This window comes from Ornithodoros turicata, chromosome 5, assembly GCF_037126465.1.
Source record: "Ornithodoros turicata isolate Travis chromosome 5, ASM3712646v1, whole genome shotgun sequence".
NCBI classification, from domain to species: domain Eukaryota; kingdom Metazoa; phylum Arthropoda; class Arachnida; order Ixodida; family Argasidae; genus Ornithodoros; species Ornithodoros turicata.
In genome coordinates this window covers 42,599,158-42,617,003 of record NC_088205.1, presented here as the reverse complement: position 1 = coordinate 42,617,003, position 17,846 = coordinate 42,599,158, and the positions used below count along the sequence as shown (strand labels likewise).

The window sequence follows — 17,846 nt, the reverse complement described above, 5'->3', positions numbered from 1 at the left end:
CTTCGGAAAAATGAGCAGTATTTTACAACGCGAAAAACACGTCCTTTGCAGGTCCTGTAACGCCTGCCACCCCCTTAAAATAATAACATTTGATAAAATAATAAAACATAATAAAATTAATGAAACATAACATAACGTTTGGTTGGTTTGGTTGAGGATTAGTCGAGGAAGTGCATTGAATCTACCACAGCTCCGTCCGTGGATCCACGATCCACCGTATGCACACTGCAGTTATTCGTTGTTCCATACGTATTCACAGAAGTGGCGCTGTGAAGTGAAGAACCGCGGGAAACTGCTTCACGTACCGTGTCGTGCCTATCCTGACATAAAATAGCGCGCAAATACGAAAACGATTCAAGGATAACCTGGGTAACCTTGATTCAATGGAGCCACCTGCAAAGAAACAACGCAATGCATCTGGTAGTGACAAAATTCCTTGTAAATATGGAAAAAAATGCTACCGAAAGAACCCTGAACACAGAAAACAGTACAGGCATGATGATGACTCTTCGAAGGTACAAGGCGTTCCTTTCTCATCTTGTTTTGTGGTATCATTAGAGAGAGAAAAATATGCCAGTAATCTCACGTGGCTTTGTTGCAGAAAGCATCATCAGAGAATGTGATTGTAGATGCGATCAACGACCCTGAAGAAGGTAGTCATACATTTAGTTAGGTGCCTTTTAAAGCGTTTCTTATTTCAGAAGCAGGTAAAATTACTCAGACCAAAAAGTCTACGCAGCCCAGCAGTACGAAGTGCAAGACGGAAAATAAAGTACCGACGTCAAAAGGAGACATTAGAGAGTGGATCGAAGAACTCTTCCTGGTCAGAATGCCCCAGGACTTCTTCGACTTTTGGCAGTTTTGTAAACAGATCAACGAAAGCAGGCCCACAGGTAGCAGTCTTGATTCTGTAAGAGGTACATAAAACAGACACACATCTTGCGCAGATGCATTGTGTGATGCACTGGGACTCAAGCTAGTGGGGCCATTTGATGCATTATCAGGAAAGCTTACAGACCAAAATGTCAAAAGTGTGGATGACCTGCTGTGTCACTGGCGATACTACTATGATCCACCAGAGATGCAGACTGTCTTACAAGGAGATGATGACAAGTTGTACCACGTGGGTTACTTTAGGTAAGCTGAAGAAGTGTCCCGAATGATGCTAATTGTGCACATTTACATCATTCAGAGATGACCCAAAAGAAATGCCTGTCTTTGTTGCTTCCAACTCTGCGCAAGAGTCTTGCAAAATCAGCAAGGTTGGTGGAAACCTATTCACAGCAGTCAGGTACGCTTGATATTGGGTGATTCCACATAAGATCATGCAGACCGGTCCGGACGTGGTCTCATATTTTGATTCAAGAATTATTTGTTGTTGGCCGATATCTCTTCAGGGTGCGGCACTCAAGTGTGTACATTTCTGTCACTTCATAAGAAAAGAAGATAAAGTCCAACTCGCCTGAAATTTTGCACAATGAGAGCCATTTTCCTGAAGTTTTTTTAGCATTCCTTGCGGACGTCGTCTGTTCGCGCACACAGGAGATAAAAATTGTTCGAACTTTTGACCCCATGCATTTTCTATGGCCTATTCCCGGATGTTTTGGGGACACTTCGTTGGCGAACCGCGTTTCACAAAGAGTTTCGCCACATCACACACAGGTGGTGCAAGGCGCCAAGCGAAACCGAAACTCCTTGAGCAAGCCTTGCGCGACCTGTGTGTGATGTGGCGAAACTCGTTGTGAAACGCGGTTCGCCAACGAAGTGTCCCCAAAACATCCGGGAATAGGCCATAGAAAATGCATAGGGCCAAAAGTTCGAATTTTTATCTCCTGTGTGCGCGAACAGACGACGTCCGCAAGGAATGCTAAAAAAACTTCGGGAAAATGGCTCTCACTGTGCAAAATTTCAGGCGAGTTGGACTTTATCTTCTTTTCTTATGAAGTGACAGAAATGTGGCACACCTGAGTGCCGCATCCTGTAGGTGACGAAGCCGTTTGTTTCGAGTCTCTATGTTCATTCGTTGCCGAGTAAAAAGATGAGGCTTGAAGTCAGGTGGAATTCGCGTTTATCACACTTTTCATATTTCCGAAGTTTGGCCACTCCTGGCGGAGACGTGACGCCTAAAAGAAACCTTTGTGTGTGTTTTTCATTTTTCTGTTGTTGTTGTTGTCGTTGTCCACATAGAGTACATTGAACAAAGTGTGCAAAAAGGTCGGTCGTTGACTTTGCTGTTGAATTCAGGTCAGTTCTGCGTACTGTCTCTTGAAAAGTTTCTGATGAGCGATATATCATTTTGTTCGTAATGAAATGTGCTTTCTGGTGATGTAAGTTTGATATTTGTCGGTGCAGTGTGTCACACACCACAGCCACGCAAAAATGGGAAAAATCGGAAAGTAGGCCTACATTCGAGCCAATTTCTAAGAAGCCACATCATTTATCGCCTCGATATTTTTTCGTGACTGTCTAGGCTTGTGGTTGCAGAGTATACAAAAACGTGTTGCATTATTTGGGTGGCATTGGCGTTACGAGGCTCCAAAGCGAGCCTTCGGGTCACATTACGCAAGTCGCAGGTATAACCCTCCTTACGTTTCACCACGTAACAGAGACTCATCCACGTTTCAAAAGAGGTGATGCTGCCTGGTTCCATGCAGGTTCCTAATCCAGTATAGTAAGCGGATGTAGGCGAGGGTGTTACTGCTGATAGCAACCATCATAAACGCCATGGGAACTCATTACCCCTTCCCAGGTGCTGAGTGTCACGCTGTTGTGATATTGGTGTGGCAAGACTCGGGATCTTGTAAATGGTCTACGGTTACCAGGTTTCATGATATTGTTGCAAGCTAGGATGCTATTTGTAAGCATTGTGCTCTCTGGGGGCGCCACGCGTAGTCTATATACTGGTGAGGAATGTTCTTCTCTTGCACCGCACACATTAAAGAGATATTACAGGATGAAAGAACATTGAATGAGCACATGCCTCTCTATTCATCAAGTGTCCTATATCTTTACGGCAGGGCGCGGACAATTGCTCACCTCATTATAAAATACGCTAGAGCCCGTGATATTTTCACTTCGTGAGGGCTTCCTTGCAGGTTCTGCTCCTTTGTAACTTACACTGCCAGTGAATCCAGTCATTTTTAGCAACCTCTCGACATATTCATAACCGTCCAAAAGAAGCTTTGGTTTTCCCGTGGTAGAGGTAATGACTTTCATAATTAACATTGTCTGAATCTCAGATGCTTTTTGTTACTTTCGCCTTTTATAGGTATGATCATGACTCGCTTTTCTTTTCTTTTCGTGGTATTGAACCCAAAATTTTCCGAGGCCATCTACTGGCACTCGCCTTTCGTGAGAAACGGGGCAGAAACCTTGCACTGTTCCTAGTCCGTAGGAAAGAACTCAACCTCGCATACACAAACCAGGTGGTCCCCTGGAAAGATGAATTTCAAAACAATGAATTTCCCTTTCTCAGATTCAACCACCAGGGAATTTGCACTACCCGCACGAACAAGATATGAAATCACAACATAAGGTTACACAAATCAGCTTCTCACTGTACATTACTGCTAAAGTATACATAATACATATAGAAAAAAAATCTTGTCAGGGGTCGGGGACCTGCGGGCTGCTTGTGGCCCAGTTGCGCTGCTGTTGCGGCCCAGCGCAGACCAAATGCGCGAAGTTGTTGTTGTTGGTTATGGGCTTGAGGAGAGCTTATCCAGGACTGGGCTGACTTTGCAGAGGGCACTGCACGGCAAGCGAATTCCTCAGGCAAGATCGCGCTCTCTGTGTTGCCTTTCCCACTCTTAATGAATAAAGTTAACGAAAGGTGTTTGTTGTACTCTCTTACCATAACTTTTTGAATGCAAACAAGCCATCAAAAATGCGAGCTTTCAGTACATTACGCTTAAAAAGTAACTAGTTAAACGAATTTTCAGATCTTACTTTGAAATGGTTTCAAATAGAAATAGCAAAGGTTCCCGACCCCTGCATATGTGAATCAATAAAAGATGACAATCGTTATTTGTACTAAGTGCGTAAAACTGTATTTGTATGAGAGCTATACAGGAACAAATTGAAACGAGCTTCAAGGAGAAAGCTCCTCATCAGATGCACTTAGATGCAAGCTGGGGCATTCATTCATTTCCAATAACGGAATATATTTAGGGAAATAATTGTGTTGCTATACATGTCACGAAACATGACAAATAAAGTGACAATATAACAGCTGGATGGTACGGTTGGTGGGCATTTGTCTGCCTTGAGCCTTTGGGGATGAGCAAATGTCCTGTGAGCAATTGTCTGAGATCCCCTTATGGCAGAGGTTTCCTGTGACGCCTTATAGTCAAGCCTTCGTCACCTTCCTAAACCATTCGCCACTTAATTACTTTTAACCCTTCCTCTTATAATACGCACACTCATGCTTCCAGACATTTCTCCTGCCATGTTCTTTTTTTTTTTCTTTATTCTGCATTAGCACCACGAAGCAACTGTGTCTATGAGTGGCATACAGATGTGGACAGATGGAGAGAGGACAGCAGGAAGGAGTGTGGGACAAGGGGGGCTAGTATGCGTCCTGGGCTGACGTAAGGGGGAACTGTGCCGACATTCGTCTGGAAAGTCTTTGGAAAACCCAGGGAAAACCTCAGACAGCACAGCCGGTGGTAGGATTCGAACCCACGACTTTGGCTACCGCCAACGAGCGGGATATAGACAAGTTATCAAGAACATAATTAAATTGTGCTATTTGGGTCTTCTTCCATGTAAACGATACAATTTTAGTCTTGGACACGTTCAGACACAATGCGTTAACTTTACACCAGTTCTTAATCTCTACTGCATCCTCTTGCAGCAATAAACAATCCTTCATAGTTGAGACGGAACGAAATATTTTTACATTGTCCGCAAATAAGAGTACACGAGACCGCTTAACAACATTTACAAGGTCATTAATAAACACTAAAAACAAGAGCGGTCCTAAGATATTACCCTGAAGTACGCCATAGACAGAAAGGAATGGATCAGATGACGCAGTGCCAACTCGTACAATGTTACCTCGGTCCGAAACATAGCTCTTCAACAACGTGCAGTACATTTCACACAAACCATACAGTTGTAATTTCGAAAGAAGTAACTCATGATGAACTTTGTCAAACGCCTTAGTAAGGTCGAAATAAATTGTGTCCACTTGCTCACAGTTACAAATGAACGGGACCATATAGCTCATGAATGTACACAGATTCGATTCCACAGATCGATTTCTCATACATCCACATTGCTCAAGGCAAATTTTTCTACAAAAGTAGTTATAGAAACGTTCATACAGAGTAATCTCAAATACTTTCGAGAACGCACAAAGTAAAGAAACAGGACGATAATTGTTAAAAATACGAGGATTGCCAGACTTGAAAGCAGGTACAACAATTGCTGATTTCCAGGTGATGGGATAGTTACCAGAACACAATGAAATATTGAAAATATGTGTAAGACTTGGTACCAGTAAATCCGTGCAACCCTTGACGATGAAGCTGGGAATACTGTCAATTCCTGACGTAGTTTTCAGTTTAAGTTTCGCGCGTCGAACTTCATCCTCATCAACTTCCTTCAAAGGAAGGCAGTCATTACACTGTATAACTGAGGGCTGCACGCATACACCCAGTAAACCACAAATGTCTGATGGACATCCAGAGGATGGTACACCGTGGATATTTTGGATGTCTAGTAGACATCCGGATATGTCCATCTAACGTGGAATGAATATACTATGGATCGCCGGAAGCTCATCCATAACTGTATAAATGGATGTCCTCTGGATGTAACAGCTGGACATTTGTCACATCCAGTGGACGTGCTTGTGAGGCATTGCGACGTCTAATATGCGTCCTATCGATGTGCCTACCGGATTAACATACGACAACATATAGATCAGATTGCAAATAAACTTTTTCAGCTATTTTGTGTGCATGAACAGCGCAAATGCCGTAACCGTGGCCGTACCCCACCCGACACAGCTTGGGCATTTCTCAGTAGCCTCCATTGGCATACTGGATGGAACATATACTAAAATACCAATAGTTGCAGGATGTTTGTTAAGTGTAGTGGGGGCCGAAAATGTTTGTAACGGTGACGAGGATGTGTTTCTGCAATTAATATGTACGTCTGCAATGAGTCAAACTGCCCACTAACATTTCTGATATTCATTCCTGACAAATATTGTGTTTGTAATTCAGGCTATTGTCTATGATGAGGTTACCTACTGAGTGGAGCTGTCAAACTGACAGGTTTCCTGTGTTGGTGGAAGAGTGCTACGTAGATACTTTGCAGAGAGCAGGACGCGAACAAATGGAAAAACTTGCTTTTACTTGTTCTCCAATTTCTCACGTTCTCGCAAGAAAGATTCGCTTTCTTCTAGCGCTATACGTAAAAATTACTATTGAATTGATAGTTGAAACAACGTTTCGTAAACGTACGTCTATATTATCGTATGTTAATCCGGTAGGAACATCGATTAGACGTATATTAGACTTCGCAATGCCTCACAAACACGTCCACTGGATGTGACAAATGTCCAGCTGTTACATCCAGAGGACATCCATTTATACAGTGGATGAGCTTCCGACGATCCACGTTAGCTGGACATATCCGGATGTCTACTAGACATCCCAAATGTCTTAGATGTTTGGATCTTTCTGGTATGTCTAATAGACGTTTGTGGTTTAATGGGACCAGAGTCAGTGCTCGTATGGGTCATACAGTTCCAGCTAACACCAGGTAAGTTAAAATCGCCGTATATCTGAACCCGGTATTTTGGGAAGTCAACCTTCTGTGACAAGGCATCAAAGTGAGCAACAAACCGGTCACAACAAAAACCAGGAGGGAAGTAATAGTTCCCTAACAAAATATTGAAACTACCGAAGACAGGAATTTCAATCCAAACACATTCTAAACCATATTCAAGGTTACTTCTTCTAAATGCACAAAGACGGCAATCCGTGGCAATCAATGCCCCACCTCCGTATATTTGTCCAGTTGAAGCGTAATTTCTGTCCCCCCTAAGAACCTTATATCCAGGTGTAACGTAGAGAGAACTTGGGATACTGTCGTTCAGCCATGTCTCCGTGAGACAGATAACACTGTAGTTACCAGAAGAAATTTCATAGAGAAACTTGGACGACTTCGTACGCAAGCCCCGCACATTTTGATAATAGACCGTAGCATCCATGGTCGCATCAGGTGGGAGCAATAAAGATCTGTGATTCATTTAACCTTATGAGTTCATTCATAACCTTATGATTCATTTAACCTTATGAGTGATATATTTAACCTTGCTGAGTACATGAACAGATTGCTCAGATGGAGTTGTTGTGAGAACAAAAATGTTCAAAGTGTTACTCAGATTTTGTAGTACACTCAGTAGCACTATGTACCAAGTAATTGTAGGTCTGTGATTTCTCCTTGAGTTGTATAATTACGAGGAACAAAACTCGAGAGACGCGGGACAAACACGACAAAGTTCTCAGACGCAGAAACTGTTCATGAACTGGAGAGAATCCATACTGGGGAAGAAACACAAACCCTGCATTTGGTAAGATGATCGACAGAAGGAACAAGGTGCCGATTAACTGGTGCAGAATTAGGCAGGGAATTGCTGCTGCTGTCTTAAACATGGCTAGAACATCTACCGGGTGTTTCACGAAGGTCCCTCGGCTGAATAATTAGTAAACAGATGGTGCCATTGAGGAACTTGTTGGTAAAGATCCCTGGGACATCGGTCATGAACTGAGTAGTGAGTGGCTCATTTGCATATGCTCACTAATTAAATAAACATCTAAACTTTTAAATTTTACTTCGCACGCTTACGGAATCTCTGTTTTATGTATCAGGACCTTCAGCAATAAATATTTAAAAAAAAAACGCGTCGACACTTAGCGATTTTTTTCGAGTAATTAATCAGTTTCGGTTTACATATTTCTTGCGTGGAGCTGTGCACCAATGCGCTCTTTGGATCAGCTGTTCGGCTGTCAATTTTGTGTTCATCCGCCTGGTTCACGCACGGGGGCGACGGAAGGTTAGGAACAGCCGCAAGAGACACCTCTGGTGTTGCTTCTCAACGCGACTGGTACACAGCGCTGGCAATTCTGTCATTTCGTAGGTGAGATAGCGTGCTCTTTCCATGGATGATGATGAATGCACTGCGAGCGCTGCGTACTAGTTGGGTAGAGAAGGAGAAGGAACACAAAAGCGTCACTTGCGACTGTTCCTTATCTTCCGTCACCCCCGTGTGCCAACTAGACGGATGAACACGAAATTGACAGCCGGACCGCTGATCCAAAGAGCGCATTGGTGCACAGCTCCACGCAAGAAATATGTAAACCGAAACTGATTAATTACTAAAAAAAATCACTAAGTGTCGACATGTTTTTTTTTTTCTTGGGATATTTTTTGCTGAAGGTCCCGATAAAACAGTGGTTCCGAAAGCGTGTGAAATAATATTTAAAAGTTAGGATGTTTATTTAATTAGTGAACGTATGCAAATGAGCCACTCACTACTCAGTTCATGGCCAATGTCCCAGGGATCTTTATCAAAAAGAAAGTTCTTCGATGGCGCCATCTGTTTACAAATGGTTCAGCCGGGGGACCTTCGTGAAACACCCGGTATAGGAGCTCAAGGACAGAGGTGGCCAAATATTCTCGTGATCTTTGCCCTCACCTCAATTTTTTAGGGTGAGGATGTCCTCACTCTCATCCGTCCCGATGGGGAAATCCACCTCTGCTTAAGGGTATTGGAATCCTACTGCAACAACCTATTGTTGTAGTTACGGGCCTCTTCATCTCTCTCGCCGAGATAGATTATCTCGGCGACAACAATGAATGTCATACCACCGGCAGAACACATTACAAAGAGAACAGAAGAACAGGTTCCAGTTCCTGGATGTGTAAATTGTTTGTATAGGTTTGTTTTCTAAGTAGTTGAAAGTAAAGCAGTAGTCCTGTTTCATTTTTCCGTGTCTGTGCTGTTGCTGCTTAACATGAGTTATATAAGTTATCATTACCAACTACCCTACCGCACCAGCCGACTAGGTTACTTCTCTCTCACATGACAGAGCTCATTAAGTTATCAGGAAATCATCGAAGAACATCCAAGCTCGGTAAAACCTCAGTAGGAGTGTCCCGGAGGGGACTTATTCTGTGCAAATATGTTCCAAAAGCTCGGAATAGACATAATAAACAAACAAACAAAAAGAACCCAACTTAACACAACGAAAGTAACAAATTTAATTGAGCTAGCCTTAGTGGCAGAATGAGGATACAGCAAATAGAGAAACAGGTTGCTGTATCCTCATTCTGCCACTAAGGCTAGTTCTGATGATGTCTCTCGTATGAAAGACGAAACATCAATTAAATTTGTTACTTTCGTTGCATTAAGTCGGTGTGTGTGTTTTTTTTTGTTTATTATTACTTATTCTGTGCCCATACTTCCAGAAAGTTGGATCTTTGAGAGTTTCAGCTTTGGGAATATGTACAAGAAAAACTGTTTGCTGCTTTGCCATCAAGTTAGTTTTCCCATTTTTTCAGTAGGGAGATCTCGATGGCTCTCAGGAGAGCAAAAGATGACGCCACAAAGTCCAAGTTAAAGAAGCTGAATGGAGCTCTGATAGAGTTTGCCGAAACAAAGAAGAATGCACTGGACGAAGGGAGTAAGAAACGTCCAAAGGCTATGGCTGCTACATTCCATGGTGCAGGAATGGTTGTGCCATACAATTCCAAGACAGACGTGGGCTACAGGCCTTTGCCTGTTTCATATGGTAAGAATTCAACATCATGACACTTGTGGCCTTATTTTCAATTATCTGTAGGTTCGAGCATTGTAGCTGTGCAGTAGTGTGGGTAAATGAAAAAGATGCAAATAAGGAACACACGCATCTTTTTACTTCCCAATATGATAGGCTTCAGTTATTTCTCGTGTTTGTTGCCTGCCAGCTCTCACTATTATCGCTGCTGAATGGGACAAAGTATGGTACCCGCATCTACTACAATGAACGCTAAAACGTGGAGATGACATGCCCACCAGGGATGCTCGGTGCTGTCTAAGTCTGGTGTCCACACACCGCCCGGTTTGTCCTACATACACCTTCCCACAGGACGAGGGTTTCGTTTCGTTTCGTTTCGTTTCATTTCATTACCTTAAGGGCCGTAAGGCATTAAATAAGGCGGGAGGGTTACACCAAAAGAGGGCAATTGCACAGTAACAAAGGTCACTAAGAGAACAAAAAACGAACATTCTTTCATACTTACAACCTATTTCGAGAAACAACACAGCATACTTATTTGTACGCACATGCGTAAATACATTAAAAGAGATACAGCTCCTCGCACATGTTAACGAATCGTGCTTGTCCGCCGCCTTGGAAAACGTCTGACGGAAGCATGTTCCAATCCCATACACCTGACAACAGTGGCGAGTTTGTATGATATTCCGTCCGTGATAGGGGAACAAACAATGTATGGGGATGGCGTGTACGTTCAGAATAGGGCGGTGCCGCAGAAAGATAATCAGAATTTGTATCGTAAAGATTGTAAATTATTTGTAGACGATGAATCTTTCTCCTATTTGCTAGCAAGGTAATTTCTTTTTGTCGTTTAAACTCTGTTATACTGGATTCGCGATCGTATTTATTAAATATAAAGCGGACCGCCTTCGATTGTACAGATTCCAACTTTTGAACAAGATAATTTTGCCATGGGCTCCAAATCGACGAGGCATACTCTAATTTTGATCGTACAAATGAGGTATATGCCAAAAATTTGACTTCGGAAGATGCAAGATATAGTGTGGAACGCAAAAAACCAAGCGTCCTCAAGGCGGCACAACAAGTCTGTTCAATATGATATTTCCAAGAAAGATCATTACATATATGCACACCTAAGTATTTATACATAGTAACCCGATCTAGCTGTATACCGTCAACGGTATAATCACTTGCTATGATTCTTTTCGACCTTGTAAGGCTCATACATTTAGTTTTAGATACATTTATCTCCATTTGCCATCTGTTGCACCAATCGCACAAAGAAAGCAAGTCATTTTGTAGAATAACAGAATCGTCTAAACAAGTGATTTGCCGATACAATACCATGTCATCAGCATAAAGCCGCACAGTACTATGAATGTTTAAATGAATGTCATTGACATAAATGAGAAACAAAAGAGGGCCCACGACAGATCCCTGTGGGACACCTGACAAAACCTTCGAGACGGGGGATAGTGTGCCATTCCATTTAACACATTGTGTTCTATCAGTTAGAAAACATGAAAACCACTCTGTGATATTTTCGTCGATACCCTGATGTCTTATCTTACTTAAAAGTCGTTTATGCGGGACTCTGTCGAACGCTTTTTTAAAATCGATAAAAACTGCGTCAACTTGTTTCCCATTATTCATACATTCAAAGACGTCAGTGACGAACTCGAACAACTGTGATTCACATGAACGATATTTTCTAAACCCGTGTTGATTTCTAAACAGAATTTCATTTATGTCTAAGAACTTTCTGACATGTGAGCATATAATATGCTCCATAACTTTGCAACAAATACACGTTAACGAAATGGGCCTATATTGAGAGATGTCAGTGGGTTTCTCAGTTTTCGGAATAGGAGTAACAATTGCATGCTTCCAGTCTGAGGGCAATTCTGCATAGTCCAGTGATTGTTGAAATATTATCTGGAGTATCTTTGACGACGAGTTTTTAGTAATTTTTAATAGTTTAGAAGAAATGTGGTCACAACCAGGAGAACTAGATAGAGGCAAGAAATCTATTACTTTAGAGATGCCCTCAGCTGTAAAGACAATTGGTCCGTAGTCATTCACATGTGTAACATTTTCATCATTCAACATCAGTACACGTGGGAGAATGTCCGATTCTTGAACAAACACAGAGGAAAAATAATTATTCAAGGCAACAGAGCACTCCTCGTCGGACATAACTTCCCCATTATCGTGAAACAAGGGTCTATTTTCATTTTGCCCAGCTTGACACCTAACTGTGTTCCAAAATCTTTTAGGGTTGTTTCGTAGCATTTCCGACAGGTCATCCCTGTAGAATTTCTTTTTTGAAATTTTGAATTTCTGTTTATACTCTGAAGCAAGAAAATGATAACGTTCCCACGCATCATGTGCGTTACTATTTCGGGCCTGCCGGTAAAGTCTTTTCTTTTTTCTTGACAAGCGTCTCAGCTCGCAACTGTACCAAGGACAATTATAACGATCATTGATTGTAATACAAGGGACATACATATCCCCGCAGCATAAGATCGTATTTTTAAATGACAACCAATTTGAATTTACAGATCGGTCACGCCATGAAGATGCAAACTCTGAAGCATAGTTTTGCATAAACGACTGAATGCCAGACAAGTCCGCATTTTTATAATCAAAAATACGTTTAGCCTTTTTACTCTGTGACACATAATTAATGTCCATTGAAATCGAAACCGCCTTATGATCACTGATCTCGTCAAGATAATCAACTTGCAGGACACGTTCAGGTCTATTAGTTAACAACAGATCTAAGACAGCACTTCCACGCGTGGGACAAATGACTACCTGCTGTAACAGAAATTCGCTGCAAATATCAAGAAATCCGACTAACTCTGCTCTATTCCGACTGTCATGGGCTACCTCAACTAAACTCCAGTTTATACCAGGGTAATTGAAGTCACCGCCTAACATCAACATTTTATTTGGATATTTTGCACAGATTGTAGAAATACAGGCATGAAGCTTGTCATTAAAATCTGATGCAGCATCTGGTGGCCGATAACATACTCCGGCAATAACACTGAACGAACCACCGTCAATCTTTACAAACAGTACTATAGGGTATGACTTTTAGGGTACTACTTTTCACTGAATGAACTGCTCATTGTGCTTTACCTGGCAGGTGTTCTTTTCTTTTGGATTGGCCCATGTACACAGCCTCTGTAATTTCTGAGGGGCAGACAACACCATCGGTAACTTTATATTGAGACACCGCTCTCTCGATATTGCGTGATGTCCGATGCAAATAGGGAACAACCACCGGTCTGCCCGCCTCCTTCGTTTTTTTTTCTGTGCCAGCTCTCCTCGTAGCCTTTATCAAATTTTCTTCCTCACCTGTAATCAACCAGTCCCCAATACCCTGCAGCAGAAAGTCCACACAGAAATTCTAACAAGGTTACCGCATTGCAACGCATACGCTTAATTAAAATAGTCGGACCAAGCAACGAACATGATAGTGCCCAAGGCGGGGCTCCTCAGTCTACTTTAAAAACGCAAGACCCATGCCCCTCAACGGACGTTTACTTACTGGTATACAACAGTAACGTTTCAGGGTTCCTAGAATGACACGCCTCGCTCCGAAAAGTATGTGCTCGAGGAAGGTGGTCAATATGAATGAGCGTCGAAAGGCGGGGTAGTTGGTAACAGTACATAATCAAAAAAGGAATAACAGCCAGGGACAAGGTCAGGAACCACACGGACGAACTGTTGACCCTCAACTAACAGAAATTTACTTGGCGTACAGGCTTAAATACAAAACACGACAATTTGTACACCAAGTAAATTTCACTTCAAAACAACCCCACAACAAACTTCAAACCCAGAGCATCCCCACCCCACCTGCAAAAAAAAAGTGGAAATTGTAGTGCGCAGCTCCTGTTATGATTGCACATTTTCCATGATACTCCGCTATCAGATGTTCCTTCGAGTCTTATCTTGTTGACATGTTTTTATCTACCTGTTTCCTGTAGCCGTAAGGCGGTTTCCGTCGACGGATTCCTTAAAAGGAAGTTTTCAGAAAGAAAGGGTTGTTGTTGGTTTGGAACGAGGTAGAATGGTCCCTCCTTTGATCGGCGGCTCGCGACATAACAAGTTGGCGACGAGGATGGGATGCCGTAAAGTTACTTAACATCTGCATCCACGGAGAGTCTCTTCAGGGTCTCCATGTCAGCAGTTGTGACGTCTTCCCACCGGACCTGAGAAGGGAATTTGGACATCTGTTCGACAGCCGTATCGGGTTGGCCAGAGGGTTCACGCACAAGGTGCAACAAAAGGAGGGTGTGAACCCAGTAGCATCAAAGTTGCGTCGCCTAACCCTGACATTTAGAGAACAAGTATCTCAAGAGTTAAAGAGACTAGAGCACGAGGGCATCATAGAACCGGTAGATGCATCACAGTGGGTGGCGCCAATAGTGGTGATCCAGAAGAAGGATGGCAGCATCCGGTTGTGTGTTGACCTGCGCGAAGCCAACAAAGCAGTTGTGGCCGACTCCTATCCTCTACCCAGCGTCGAAGAACTTCTCAATTCCTTGTCCGGAGCAAAGCATTTTGCCAAGATAGATCCTGAATCTGCGTATACCAGGTCGAACTGCACAAAGATAGCAGACATTTGACTGCTTTTATTACACACGAAGGACTCTACAGGTTCCATCGAGTATGCTTCGGACTTGCGTCGGCACCCTCTGTGTTCGAGAAGCTTATGGCTCATCTTCTGCGGGACTGTCCGGGAGCCGTCGTCTACCTTGATAATATCGTAGTTTTTGGCAGCACCAGGAAGGAGTACCGGCTGTCCTCAAAAGAATAGCATCAGCAGGGTTAACCCTGAATAAGAAATACGTATTTGATACGGAAGAAATTCAGTTTCTTGGACATCGACTGTGCGCCGGAGGAATTTTGCCTCTTCAATCAAAGATTGATGCCATTACTGAAGCCCCGGTGCCCGAGAATGTGGAAGCGCTCCGATCATTTCTTGGACTCGTTGGTTATTATGCGCGCTTTATATCGCGCTATGCCCACGTTGTGGAACCCCTACGTAAGCTCTTGAGGAAGGGAATGGCCTTCGAGTGGAGCAAGGAAGCCGGAGATGCCTTCAGTAATGTCAAGCAATTGCTCACAGCAGCTGGCCTGTTGTCCCCATTCGACCCACGGTTACCCGTCATTGTGACCACAGATGCTTCAAGCTATGGTATTGGAGCCGTACTAGAGCAGAAAGCCAAGAATGAGCTGCGCACTATCGCCTTTGCGTCAAGGACTCTATCTGACGCAGAACGGAACTATTCAACAGGGGAACGTGAAGCACTCGCATGTGTCTGGGCATGTGAAAAGTGGCATGTGTATCTCTGGGGCAGACACTTCTCATTGCGGACGGACCATCGAGCGCTCGTCACTCTTCTCGCAACTCGGGGGCAGGGTCGGCGACCACTGCGCATTGTGCGGTGGACGGCACGGCTTCTCAATTACCAGTTCACCGCGGAACATGAAAAGGGTTCAGAGAACTTCATTGCAGATGCCCTATCAAGACTGCCACAGCCAGGTAACGAAGAAATGAAATTTGAAGAAATCATGATATCATGCGTTTCGACTGGCTTAACCAAGGCTGAAGTTCAGCGTGCTACGGAGGAAGATCGTCTACTACAAGTGGTCATGGACTACGTGAAAACGTCATGGCCTTCCAAAAAGGATCTGCAAGAAGATGAAGCATCGTTTTACAGGTTGCAGGATGAACTCTCTTTATTTGACGGACTGCTCTTTAGGGGGGAGAGACTGGTCATCCCCAAGTCGTTGACGTCAAGAGTGATCGTACGAGCGCACGAGTCTCACCCAGGTATCGTCAGGACGAAACAGGGGATACGTGAGGCTTACTGGTGGAAGGGCCTGGATCGCGAAGTCGAGGAGTACGTCAAGGACTGTGGGGTTTGCCAGGCAGCAGGCAGCGGTCCACCAAGACCGCTCCTGCGCCATTGCAGCCTGTTCCTCTACCCCATGGACCCTGGCAGAAGCTGGCCATCTACATCATCGCCCCATTTGAAAACGCACCACACGGATGCAGATTTGCAATTTCACTCATGGACTACTATAGGCGGTGACCGGAGGTCGCTTCCTTCCGGTCATCAGATTCCTTCTACGGGTGTTCAGTCGTGAGGGGTTGCCGGATGAACTTGTTTTGGCCCACGGCCCACAATTCATTTCTTTAATGTTCAAGCAGTTTTTGGACGAACGAGGCATCAAGCGTGCATTTTCTTCAGTTTATTACCCCCAGGCCAATGGCTTAATTGAAAGGTTCAACCGCGTCAACAAAGATCAAGTACAGCTAGCACACTTGCAGAGGAAACTGGTGGCTGAAGTAGTTGAACAAGCACTTCTAGTGTTTCGGTGCACTCCACATGCGACGACGGGCTGCGCTCCAGCCGTATTGCTCGACTGTCGACTGCCACGGGCCCTGTTGAACGTTGTCGGACTACCAGTACCTTCGCCAGAGGTGAGGGATGTTCGCGCTCATGTGACTGTTCGTCAAGAGAAGATGAAGCGGTATACTGATAATCGACGACGTGCGAAGCGTCCGGATTTCATCCCAGGTGATATGGTGCGCATCAAACTTAAAGCAAAGGGCAAGGCTATGCCTCGATTTTCTAAGCCAGTGAAAGTGCGAAAACAATGTGGAAGTGGGTCTTTTTTGCTTCAAGATCGACGCGTGTGGAACGCTTTTAAATTAGTGCGGTACCCCTGTTCTCTTTCTGATGGTTCCCTGAACTGTCCGTTGTGGCGGCCATCGACAGGTGATGCTGGAAATGGTTCCCTGGATGCCAGTACGGAGCACTGTGCTGAAGTGCCTGCAGCACAGCTGGGCCTAGCAGAAGAATCATCCGCAGAGACCAACACGGAGCTCGCAACCGATGCATCGTCATCCCAGCCAGAACAACCAGAAGAGCTGGCTGGTGATCACCAGGCAGCGGAGAACATATTGAGTAATGTGGGTACAGCACCGTTCCAGACTGAAGCACAACCCACTGAGGAGCAACGTCCAGAGGATGCTGAGCCTCAACCAGTGCAGCTAAGACCTCAACGAACACATCGTACGACGGCATATCTCCAGGACTATATTCTACAGTAGTTTTTTTTCCTCTTGTTAGTTATGTTCATTTCAGATTCACGGTATGAGTCTTGCTTCGAACGTTAAGTGATGACTTGGGTTGAAATTTGAATGTTTCTGTTGGCGACTAACTGTACTAACCTCTAACAAACAAACTAATTAAGGGGAAAGAAATGTTATGATTGCGCATTTTTCATGATAGTCCGCTATCAGATGTTCCTTCGAGTCTTATCTTGTTGACATGTTTTTATCTACCTGTTTCCTGTAGCCGCGAGGCGGTTTCCATCGACGGAATCCTTAAAAGGAAGTTTTCAGGAAGAAAGGATTGTTGTTGGTTTGGAACGAGGTAGAATGGTCCCTCCTTTGATCGGCGGCTCGCGACATAACAGCTCCACTGGTGGAAGAGCACCTGGGAAATTCGGGTGATGACTGCCCCTGAGCGACCCCCTTGTAGAGCGTGCACTGACTAGGGAGCCTCCATGGGTTGCTGCAGCTTCTCCGCTTTTCACGGAGGAGACACCCTTTAACCGTGCCAACGCCGCCTTTCCTCCTCGCCCTTACGCGAGGCGCGCATTTTGACTCCCAACTTGCTACGCGCTGCCCATTGCCGGCTGTGCATTTTGCGCGTTCGAGCGGCCATCCGGCACATATACACGCAAGTGATTGCATTTCTTCGGTGTCTTAGCGTAATTGTACATTTTGGGAACAAATATCGCAACTCATCCCTCCGGAATTTTAAATCCAGCGTGCAACAAGCGTGTCAGAACTTCCTCTATGACAGCTCAAATCGGTCGTTCCACGAGTCATTTTTTTTCTGCGTGTACCACGTTCGGGTCACAGTTCTTTTGCATCGAAATTTACGCATGAAAGAGCTCCTTTTTTCTTTTCTCTATTTCTATGAACCAATGCTAGGGCTCAGTTCATCTCCGTAT

General features: G+C 44.1%; 1 protein-coding gene across 2 annotated transcripts in view; it reads left to right on the top strand.

The window, feature by feature from the left end:
• The first annotated feature begins 107 nt into the window (after positions 1-107).
• LOC135394405 (histone PARylation factor 1-like) overlaps positions 108-17,846 on the top strand; it is a 79,766-nt gene continuing 62,027 nt past the window's right edge. Inside the window, exons 1-6 of one of the 2 annotated variants that reach the window (XM_064625133.1) lie at positions 108-515; positions 602-653; positions 705-893; positions 948-1,137; positions 1,193-1,291; positions 9,580-9,809. In XM_064625133.1, coding sequence (XP_064481203.1) covers positions 384-515; positions 602-653; positions 705-893; positions 948-1,137; positions 1,193-1,291; positions 9,580-9,809 — 892 coding nt within the window. In that variant the 5' untranslated portion in view covers positions 108-383. Of the gene's footprint in view, positions 516-601; positions 654-701; positions 894-947; positions 1,138-1,192; positions 1,292-9,579; positions 9,810-17,846 lie in introns of both variants that reach the window. The other variant, XM_064625132.1, reaches the window with a different exon arrangement.